Source organism: Lissotriton vulgaris, unplaced genomic scaffold, assembly GCF_964263255.1.
Source record: "Lissotriton vulgaris unplaced genomic scaffold, aLisVul1.2 SCAFFOLD_1984, whole genome shotgun sequence".
Classification (NCBI taxonomy): Eukaryota; Metazoa; Chordata; class Amphibia; order Caudata; family Salamandridae; genus Lissotriton; species Lissotriton vulgaris.
This window is the reverse complement of record NW_028248049.1, coordinates 461730-473510: the sequence shown is the minus strand read 5'-3', so window position 1 is coordinate 473510 and position 11781 is coordinate 461730. Positions and strand designations below refer to the sequence as shown.

The 11781-nt window shown below is 47.0% G+C and overlaps 1 protein-coding gene across 1 annotated transcript in view; it reads right to left on the bottom strand.

The window, feature by feature from the left end:
- Nucleotides 1-269: 269 nt before the first annotated feature.
- Nucleotides 270-11781, bottom strand: part of LOC147664945 (heterogeneous nuclear ribonucleoprotein D0-like) — a 72177-nt gene continuing 60665 nt past the window's right edge. The window contains exons 5-6 of the mRNA XM_086949869.1: nt 2519-2642; nt 270-2419 (exon numbers count right to left, since the gene is read on the bottom strand). Of these exons, the coding sequence (XP_086805995.1) occupies nt 2247-2419; nt 2519-2642 (297 nt within the window). The 3' untranslated portion in view covers nt 270-2246. The remainder of the gene's footprint in view (nt 2420-2518; nt 2643-11781) is intronic.

The following is an 11781-nucleotide window of genomic DNA, read 5'->3' as shown; positions in this document are numbered from 1 at the left end:
TCCCAATTTTACCCAAGAGATCTGCAGCACCAATCCATCATATAGCTGCACAGAACTACAAGGACAAAACGGTAAAATCGAATAGCGGAAAAATGTAGGCACCATGCAAACAGAACCCGAGAACTTTTTTTCAAGGAACCAGGAGCTTCTATATTCCAGAATTAATTGTACTGGAAGTTAGTTTCCTTACAGCCTCAGTTTTTTTTAGGAATTCATGCCCATGTAACATTAAGTATAAAAAATGCCATTGACAACAGAAACCAGCAAGGAGGGTGGGCTAACTCCAATGGAGATTACTGTAACACAGAATTAAGATTACAAACAAGTTAAACTTCCTTCTACAGTGCACAATACTCAAGAGTCTGGAACTTGTAAAACAATAGCAAGTTTATCCTAAAACGGCCAGCGGACTCTAGGTTAAATCGCAAAGGAATGAAGATCATACATACTATGCAAAGAGAGACAACCAAAGTTGATGTAACAGCTTGAGAACTATTACACAATTTAGAGTAGAACTCTAGACATGAAAGCTTGGTTTAAATATGCATACTCCCATGTAGCAGCATTTCAAATGCCTGACACTGACATTCTATCAAACAGCTGTCAACCCCGCTGGGTTCACTAGTTGAAGGTTAGCTGGCTAATAAGTAAAGTTAAATGCAAGCAACTAACGATTGTTTGGCTATAGGTAGGCTTGTGCCAAGAGGACCCGATTAGTGAACTGATGGCTAGGTTTCTTCTCACCAAGATAGAATTTAAAGTCTCAAATCCGGAGAGAGTATAGATTTTTGACAGCTAGGATGAGTTATATGAAACGACCGTCAGTTAAAAGTTGTATTAACCATTATCGGAACAGATTATCTTAGAACACTTCATCGATGCAGTAGTACACTAGCTCTACAGGCTAAAAAAACGGGCACAAGAAAAGCTGTTTTCCATGAGTTGCTGCAATTGTGCCTTATGTGTAGACTCAAACAGAGAAGACCACAATTTAGAAAGAGCAAGACTAGGCTCCCAGAGCAGGCATTATTTAACCCCTTGTGAAAGTCTACAATGACAGATTGTAAAAAAAAAAAAAAAAAAAAAAGGATTTCTGGCCGTCTTCACAGACGCACACCTTGATAGATTGTAGTTTTGACTGATCTAAGAACCTTTTCCATCTAGCTTAAGAGTACTTGAGGACAGTCTTATAGGCTCACAATATGTCCAGCCTTGCCTCAGATTCATTGTTCCAGGTATACCGGAGAAGCCAAATTCTTTCAAATACTAAGAGCAGAAGAGTGCTATGCAATTTCCTGGGATTACAATTATGTTCTTGAGAGTCTTACGTTTTGAATTGTAGAGGCTTCAGAATGAAGCCAAAAAACTGACCAAGAGATTTTCGTACTAAGTATTGATTGTCCCAAGTCAAAAGGTGCTAATCTAAACGTGAAACCTAAAGAAACCGGAGCTTAACAAATCTCACCTGCTTTGAGATAAAGAAGGATTTGAAGGGTATTTTCATTAAGCATAATGTGGAGATCTAGCAAACATTTGCTTTGCAGCAATTTTGAGCTGGGGGTATGATTGATAAAGGGAACTAACCCTACACAATTTGAAATTTCTGGTTCTCGCTGAAATACATCAGTCCGCATGAATCAAGTGTACAAGTCATTTCACTCATGAGCGAGAACACACTTCAGGAAAACAAAAGGGATAACATTCCATCTAAGGAAAATCAAACCGTCAAGCAACGAGCGGAAGGTTAAAAAAAAAAGGAGTTAAAGGAATAGTTGCCAAAAGAAAAAGTGAGTCACTAAAATAGTTTCTTGGGGAATACTGAAATGTTTTCACACTTTGTAAGGCACACCAGATTTTTTTGTTTAAGTCTATTTTTGGGCATTAATAAGGACATCTACAATTTCACAGGTGTACGCGTCAACCCGGTCATTGGAAGTAACTTAAATGTGTTTTCAACTGATTTGCATTCAGAATTCTTCACAGGCTTTAGAAGTTCCTAACCCAAATTAGCGAAAAGGAGATTCATAGCATAGGAATTAAACACATTAGGCATCAAATTCATGTGCAGTTACTTTGTCTGACCAACAGCAGACTAGAAAGAATATATTGAAAAATGGGATTTCAATGGGAGCATTAATATGACAATGCAAGATGCACACACCCATTGAAATAATTTTATTTTGGATTAGTCATTCAATTTGTCTAGGAGGCACTTCCAGAATATAAGATGTACAGCGTAGGTAAAACTACCATAGAAAAGTGTGATACTCACTACTATAATCCCCATAGCCATAGTAGTTGTTGTAGCCAGTGTAGTCATAACCACCATAGCCTCCATATCCTTGGCCACCATACCCGTAACTGCCATAGCCGGGATTCCAGTAATTGCCGTATCCTTGGCTCCAGCCTGGACTGGGACCTGTAAAATCAAAATGAAAGGCTGTGTTATACACTGAACCAGATAAACAGATCTACCATGTATTCAACAATAAAGAAAAACTAGTAGTTGATTCTTTACCTCCTATTGCACCTGGCATACCCCTTCCACGAGCTCGCGCTGCAAATCCACCTCTAACAGCAGCTACAGGTCCCCACTGCTGCTGCTGGTATTGTTCCTTTGTCATTGCTATTTTGATTTCACACTGTGTAGAAGAAAGACAACATTTACAAAACTGAGTTTGTCAAATTATTTTGAAATGCTCATCAATCCACTAAATAAAAGTAAAATGCTACTTCCGCAGTATGCATCCGTTCTTGGCATATATAGCTGTAGTCTTATACAATGCATAGCTCGCCATCTAGTGTTGAGTCGGGGTGTTAGCACTTTTTTTTATTCGAAGAAGTCTTTCCAGTCACTAGGTAGGTGCCTCCTCCTTTTAAGTGATATTGCGGATGGACATCAACTGCATCCTTAGATAGTTGCCACAGAGGGTGATGGAGTTAGTAAGAGTAGTTAAGAGATGTCCATGCATATTGTTTCTAAGTAAGAGGTTACTGCAACAGGTAAAAGTACCCGGGGAGGCGGCTGGGCGCATTACCATTCCGCATCAAAACCGTCCCTACGATATTAAATTTCAGAAAGAATCTCAAAACATGGTTTTCATCCTAATTCACCTATATCTCAAGAGTGAGTTCTGTAACGCTAGCGCCGAGACACCCGTATGGGTATTTGCGCGCTTTAAAATCGCATAAAATAAAATAAATAAATAGGACTCTACAGCTCTATATGCCAAGAACAGATGCATACTGGGTAAGGAGTAGTTTCTGTCCTGTAACTCCAGTTCTGTAGTAGAGGTCTGTTATAGTCATAATGTAGTGAATAGTCACGCCCATGTGCGTGGACCCCGGAGCAATAAAAAATAATCTCTTAAGGTGTCGAAAAATGCAAAACTGCACAGACATTTAACCCTTTCGATGCGGATGACGAGCTCAGCTCGTCATGATGCACGGCTGAGCTGTGCTGATGACTAGCTGAGCTCGTCATGAATAATGTAAGATATGAATATCCAGCACAGGACGGGAAAACTGCTAGCAGCCAAGGTGTTAAGAGAGAATTAAAGACAGATAATGCAGCCTATAAAACCAGGCTACACTGTCCAGTACTTCAACTAGAAATTCCACCAAAAATACACAAACAGCAAAGTCTGTCCAGATTTCCCTTGCCTCAGCAGCAAAAACCCCTCTGGAATGATAGAGAGAAAGACCTGGACAGACAAGGCCCATAGGCTGCCATGATGTGGCTCTGAACAGGATACTGTGCCTTTAAGAGAACTTTCCAGAACTTCACAGTATCCCAGAATGCACTGCAGGTCCTCCTTACTTTCAGTTCGTTTTGCAGGCGTAACACGCCAGACCTGTAGCATTCCTTACATGAATATCTCTCCACCAGGGAGGAGGGCGGGCGCTTATGACTAACAGAGATACCCCTACTACAGAACTGGAGTTACAGGACAGAAACTACTCCTTCTGTAGTAGGGGATCTCTGTGTATAGTCTTAATCTAGTGAATAGAATGGCAAGCCCATCCCCACACAAAAGCGGCGGTGAACGAGAATTAACACCACTATTGTGCGAACAGATTTCACAGCGAAGCCTGCCCAACCTGAGCGTCTGCCCTGGCATCAGTGTCCAGGCAGTAATGCTTAGCAAAGGTATGAACCGACTTCCAAGTGGCCACCTTGCAGATTTCTGCAATTGGAACATTACGGAGCAAAGCAGTCGTGGCAGCTTTTCCCCTGGTGGAATGAGCCTTAGGTTTACCCCCTAAGGTCTTAATAGCTTTTTGGTAACACAACTGTATGCTGGACACAATCCACCTAGAGATGGACTGCTTAGAGGTAGCAAGACCCGTCCTGACCGATCCATTATTGACAAATAATAGGTCTGACCTATGAATATCTTTGGTTTTTTCCAGATAAAATTTCAACACCCTCCTAACATCCAGAGAATGTAGAGACCTTTCCACTTGAGACAAAGGATTCTGAAAAAACGTAGGCAACGTTATGGTCTGGTTGACATGAAAATCAGAAACCACCTTGGGAAGAAATTTAGGGTGAGTACGCATAACAACCATAGCAGAATGAAATACAGTATAAGGTTCTTGGCAACACAACGCCTGAATTTCACTCACCCTGCGTAATGTAATGGTCACGAGGAACGCCGCCTTCCAGGACAGGTGCTGCAACGAAGCCTTATGAATAGGTTCAAAAGGCTCCTTTATCAATCTGGGCAGCACCACATTCAATTCCCATGAAGGGGAAGGAAGCCGGACAGGAGGGAATACTTTCTTCAAGCCTTCCAAAAAATCTTTGATCACAGGGATCTGGAAGAAGGAAGTCTGTGAAGGGCATTTCCTGTAGGCAGTCAATGCAGCAAGATGAACCTTAATGGAGTGAACATTAAGGCCAGACTGCGCCAAATGCAGATGGTAAGGAAGTACGACGTCTTCCTTGCACGTCGTCGGGTCAGTTCTTGGACTTGCACCAGATACAGAACCTCTTCCACTTGTAAGCATAGGAAGTCCGAGTGGAAGGTCGTTTAGCCTCCTTCAGTATGTCCATGCAATCTTCGGGTAGATTCAAATAGCCATATTGCACTAGCTCAGGGGCCATGCCGCCAAACTCAAAGACGAGAGGTTGGTGTGAAACATCTGCCCCCCGAAACTTCGTAAGAAGGTCCGGCCTGCCCGGCAGCCGTATGTGCGGAAGGAGAGACCGGTGAAGCAGGTCCTTGAACCACCACTGCCTGGGCCATTCCGGGGCAATCAGGATCATCCGTGCCCTGGACCGGGCCGGCTTGATGAGCACCGCCGGAATCAGGGGAATGGGTGGAAAAGTGTACAGAAAGCTGTTCGACCAGTTGATCCATAGCGCATTCCCCAGCGTCTCCTGCTGGTAGTACCTGGAGGCGAAGTCTCGGCATTTGCTGTTTTCGGCGGTGGCGAACAGATCTACGTCTGGAGTCCCCCACCTTGCGAAGACTTCTCCTAGTACTTCATCGTTTATGACCCATTCGTGGTTTTCCTGAATCAGTCTGCTCAGTGCGTCCGCCTGAACATTCTGCACACCTGGCAGATGGGTAGCAGTTATAGTCAGTCGTCTAGCCAGAAGCCAGTGCCAGATCTCCTGCGACAGAGTGCGTGATCTTGAGCCCCCCCTGCTTGTTGAGGTAATACATTGTGGTCGTATTGTCCATCTGTACAAGCAGAGAGTTGGTATGAAAGGACGGATGAAAGGCCTTCAGTGCCAAGTGAACAGCTCTGAGTTCCAGGAAATTGATGTGATACGTGGACTCCATCGGCGACCAAGTTCCTTGAATCTGTAAGTCTCCGGAGTGCGCTCCCCAACCGTGGAGAGAAGCATCCGTCACGATAGTCTGAGTGGGAATGTCCTTGTGAAAGGGAAACCCTCTGAGGAGATTCTCCGCTGAACACCACCACTTCAGAGACTGAAGAGCATGCAGAGACAGTCGTATCTTGTCGTCCTAAGACCTTTTCCTCTGATCCCACTGATACTCCAAGCACTCCTGCAACGGTCTCATGTGCAGTCGTGCGTGTGGCGTTAGGAAGATACAAAAGGCCATCGATCCCAGTAGAGAAGTCACTGTCCTCGCTGTTGTAGATGGAGTGGTCATAAGAGCCTGAGCCTTCCGAAGGAGTGATAATCGCCGCTCCTCCGAAGGAGACACGCTTGCTGACAGCGTATTGATGGAGTACTGAATGCACTGGACCGGAGTAGGGACAGACTTGAACATGTTGATGTGCAACCCCAGCTTGTTCGAGAACGCACGTCTTCTGGGAGTGTGCTTGAGCTTCCGAGAAGGAGGAGGCCTTGATCAACCAATCGTCCAGGTACGGGTAGACAAACACCTTGTTCTTCCTGAGGTGTGCTGCTACCACTGCCATGCACTTCGAGAATGTTCTTGGCGCAGACTTCAGTCCGAATGGCAGTATTGTGTACTGATAATGATTGTCGCCGACTTGGAATCCCAGGAACTTCATGTGTTTGTGTGCAATGGGCACATGGAAGTACCCATCTTTAGCCAGTCTCCCTGTTGCAACTGAGGAAAAATCTAATGCAACGACAGCATGCGAAACGTCTCTCTGCGAATCCACTTGTTTGCCTGTCGCAAGTCCAGAATGGGCCTGAACTCGTTCTGGTCCTTCTTGCGAGCCAGGAAGAACCGGGAGTACAGACCTCTTCCTCTTTGAGACAGAGGTACGTCTTCTATCGCCCTTTTCCTTAACAGGATATCAGCCTCCGCCTGGTGCTCGCGCAGCTGACACTGCGCGCTGACCGGAGGAATTGATTGAGGCGGGCTGGATAACCAAATACTGTATCCATTGCAAACAATATTCAGCACCCACTTGTCCAGAGTAATTTTTCTCTACTCTGCCAGAAAAAATTCAACCCCCCCCCCCCCCCCCCCCCCCCCCAGGAGTGGGTAACGGATGCAGGGGAAGTAAGCGCTCAGGGCCTTTCGTCATCTGCAGGGTTTCCAAACAGGGTTCGCCAGAGAATGGTAAATTGGCAACCCTTTGTTGTGCGTCCGGCTTCAGCGACGTGAGGCGGAGCCAGGCGTGTCTTCGCTGGTTAATCCCATGGCAGTAACCATGCGCCGCCAGGAGGGAAGAATAGGCTGTAGCACTGATGACCTGATTCGCCACCAACATCCCCTCATTCAACACCTCTTGGAAATCTTCTCTTGTCACGAGGCAGCTGTTCTACAAACTGCTGGAGGGATTCCCAGAGGGCTCGGTCATACCATCCTAACAAGGCTGTGGCACTCGACGCTTTCATGGAAGTAGCTAACGTCCCACAAACCTTCCTCCCCACCGAATCCAGCCATCTAGATTTCTTATCTGGTGGGACTGTGGATGACTGAGTGGTGGCATTCTGCTTTCGAGCCGCCGTCACTATCACAGAGTCTGGCGGAGGTTCCACCCTTAGAAAAGCCGGATCCGAGTCGGGAGCCCGGTATTTCTTCAGTAAACTCGAGGGGGCCACCTTAGTCACCGCCGGGGTGAGAAAAAGATCCATGGCCGGATCCTCCAGGCCCGGTACCAGTGGTAGTAATGGCCGAGACAGATGTTTCTGGTGCAGCGTCTCGAAGATCACCGATGTTTTGGGCGTGGGCACAGTCAACGAGATGCCCAACTTCGCTGCACCCCTCAACAGGACATCATGAAAGGACACAAGATATTCAACCGGTGACACCCTTGTCTCCGGCGACCCAGACAACGTCGGTGAATAGTTCCTGGTCTCTGAAGACCCCGTATGTGAACGGGACCTGCGCCTCCTGTGGCGTCTTCTCGACCGCGTGGATGACCTGTTGCGACTCCGCGATCGCTCCCTCCTCCTGGAACGAGATCGCGATCTCCCAGTTCGTGGACGCTCCGCAGGTCTCCGTGGAGGAGTCTTCCATGGCCTATCCTGGGGGTTTGGCTTAGGCGTCCCCTTAGGCGGTGTAGGGAGGGGAGGCAGCGACACCGACCTCGGTGGAGCAGCAGGAGGTACCTCCGGCCGAGGGACTGGCCGATGAGGCGGAGGTGGTGGTGGTGGTGGTCCTGAAGGCGGAGGTGGTCCTGAAGGCAGAAGCGGTGGAAGAGGAGGATTGCTGGGAGGAGCCTCCTTAGGTATAGCTGGAGGAAGTGGTGTATAGACCACCGAGTACCCAGAGCCCGGTGACTTCTTTGGGGGAGGGGACTGCGAACCAGCCCCTCCAGTCGGTGATCGCCGTCTCCGGCGTCCTCCCTCAGATCCAGCGTGACTTCTGGCGCCAGAACTCCTTCTGGGCCGCTTAAGAGAGTTGGAAAGTCCCCGAGACGCTGATCTTTCTTCTCGACGCCGAGCGTTGCTTCTCCGGCGTCGAATGTCGCCTCCGCGACTCCGGCGTCGAACGCAGCCTCCGCGACGTAGAGCGCTTCTTCCTAGACGCCGAACGCCGCGACGTTGAACGTTCAGTCCTCGACGACTAGCGTTGACTCTCGACGCCGACCGCTCTCTCGAGGTCCTCAACTTCGACGATCCTTTCAACGCCGACAGTCCTCGATGGCGACCGGCGGTATCGCATTGACGGCAAGCGCCAATGCCTGCCACTTTCTTCGACGGCGATGGCTCGACGCTCACGTTGACAAAGAATCAGTCGACTGATCTCGATGGCGGCCTACCCAGGCCCTTCGACATCGATCCTTCACGCCGTCTCGACCCGGAGCCCCGGGGAGATGGGGAACACACCGTCGTCATCCCTCTCGACGTCGTCTATGCAATCGACGCAGATGGAGACTAGGACCTTTTGCTGGGCTTCCTGCCTCTGGGGAGCCCCCCCAGAGGCCTCAGCAGAGGCAGAGGGAGCCTTCCCAGCCCCACCTGCAGACTGCGGTCGTCTCTCCTCTAGGCTTTGAAGCCTGATTTCCAGCCTTTCCCTCAGGGTCGTTGCTGAAAAGTTCTTGCAAATGTCACATTCTTCAGGGGCATGTGCAGCAGGGAGACAGAGTATGCAGACGTCATGTGGATCCGACTTGGGACTTCTTCCTTCCACATTCTGGGCACCTGTCGAAGAGAGCAGGCATTTTAGAGCCCTAAAAAGTCTGAACAGATACACAGAAGTGAAGAAAAACACCAAGCACACAAACTGAAAACACTTTTAAAACCAAAAGTGCACAAAATTCCAATAAACCCTTGAAAAAGGGAGAGCTCAATGCTCCAGGGTCCTGTTAGCAGGAGCCGCAAAAAAGAACTCAAAGTAAGGAGAACTTGCAGTGCATTCTGGGATACTGTGAAGTTCTGGAAAGTTCTCTTAAAGGCACAGTATCCTGTTCTGAGCCACATAATGGCAGCCTATGGGCCTTGTCTGTCCAGGTCTTCCTCTCTATCATTCCAGAGGGGTTTTTGCTGCTGAGGCAAGGGAAATCTGTACAGACTTTGCCGTTTGTGGATTTTTGGTGGAATTTCTAGTTGAAGTACTGGACAGTGTAGCCTGGTTTTATAGGCTGCATTATCTGTCTTTAATTCTCTCTTAAGTGTCTGTGCAGTTTTGCATTTTTCGACACCTTCAGAGATTATTTTTGATTGCTCCGGGGTCCACGCACATAGGCGGGACTATTCACTAGATTATGACTATACACAGAGATCCCCTACTACAGAAGTAACATTTTCCGTTCGAGTCATATGAGCTGTAGATCATATGCTGTGCATAGACTATAGACTATGCAGCAGTTATCTCCCAAAGTGGTGGCTAACCTGTAGCTATTGCAGTAGTATGAAATAGTATTCGTAAAAACTGCCTGGCCCACACTAACTTGCTAACACATCTACACAATACCGTTTTGTGAATGTGTGTGGTGTAGACCATGTTGCAACTTTGCAGATGTCATCTATGGGTATATTTCCTAAGAATGCCATAGAAGCCCCCATTTTGCATGTAGAATGCGCTCTAGGGGGAATTGTTATTATGCGTTTTGCATAGCATATTTAAGTGCACTTAACTATCCACCTTGCAATACCAGATTTTGATATTGGGTTGCCTTTATGTGGTGGAGCAAAAGCTATAAAAATGTGTCTGATCTTCCTGAAAGGTTTTGTCCTTCCAATGTAGTATAGTAATGCACTTCTGACATCTAAGGAGTGAAGATCACGTTCTGCTACAGAATCCGTCTGAGGGAAGAAGACCAGTAACTTAACAGATTGGTTAAAGTGAAAGGCACAAATGACTATGTACAAATTTGGAGTTAGTCCCAAGAACCACTTTGTTTTGGTGTATTTGTCAAAATGGTTCTTGTATGGTTAGTGCCTGAGGCTCACCCACTCTTTACAGAAATGTGATGGCTATGAGGAAGGCTACCTTCCAAGTGAGAATTGTAGTTCACATTTGTGCAATTCTCAAAGGGGTTTGACCCATTAGTCTTGTAAGAACGATGTTGAGATTCCACACTGGAGCAGGTGGAAGTCTGGGTGGGGTGGGTGGGGGTGGGTGGGGGGGGGCTGGGGGGGGGGATTATTCTTAATTCCATCTATAAATGCTTACATAGCAGGCACTCTTGCAGATATGCACAAAGTAGTAAGCGTATGGATGTGTACGCTAAGTTAGGGCGCTGTAGATGTAATAGTTAACAAATTATATTCTGTATTGAAGTATCAAATGGATTGATTTGATTGTTATCACAGTAAATCACAAACCGCTTCCACTTTGCTGCATAGCATGCTGTTGTGGTAGGGCGCCTAGCCTCTGATATTCATGCAGTCTAACAAAAGATTAAAATAGTCAAACTCGAGGAATTCAGGTGCCAGATCGCAAGGTAGAGATGGCTGGGATCTGGATGTCTTATCCCTCCCTTCCATGGTTCCGAGTGAGGAGATTGGGAGTTAGTTATCCGTAGTTCCTCATCAAAAACTGCACCTAACAGAGTTGTGAACCATGGTTGACGGGTCCATGCCAGATCTACTATGATTAGCATCAGGGACTGTTGTCTGAGCTTCCGAACACACTCATGAAATGGGAGAGGCGGAAAAGCATTTTGTATGTAATACATTGCAGTCATGTGGTCTGCGCGAATCAGGACAGCTTTGCCTACCAGGTGAAGTAGAAATGCTTTCAATGCTTGAAAAATTGCTAGCAGTTCCAGATGGTTTATGTGGAGTTGTTTCTGTTGTGAGTCCACATGCCCTGAATGGTAAGTTTTTGTAGATAAGCTCCCCAACCAGTGAGCGATGCTCTATGTGGAACTGGGTCTAGGAATGTCCGCCCCTTGGAAAGGTTTTGTATGTTCCACCATTGCAGAGAGCGATAGGTGGTGCCGTCTAACACTAGATCGGATAGCTGACCTTGAGCCTGGTTCCACTGACGTGCCAAGCATTCCTTTAGGGGACACATTGAGTCTTGAGTAAGCACTGATTAAAATGAAAGATGCCATCATTCCTAGCAATTACATGAACACTCGAGCTGGTAACGAGTGTTGAGGCTGAAACTGAGAAATTAGAGTCTGCAAATTCTGAGTGGGTTGGGACACGCTAGAGCTCCTTGTGCATCTATTGTGGCTCCTAGATACACTTGTGTGTTGAACAGTTGGAGATGAGACTTGGTAAGGTTTATAGTGAACCCAAGGTCGTGAAGCAGTTGGACTGTTTGATTGTGGCGTAGGAACAGATCCATGGCCGGTTCCTCCAACACTGGCACCAACGGTAGTAACGGATGAGAGGTGCCTACAGCGTTTAGAATATGACAGAGGTGGACAGGGTAGGCACAGTCAGTGCTATCCCTAGTTTCGCTGCTCCCCTTGGCAGCA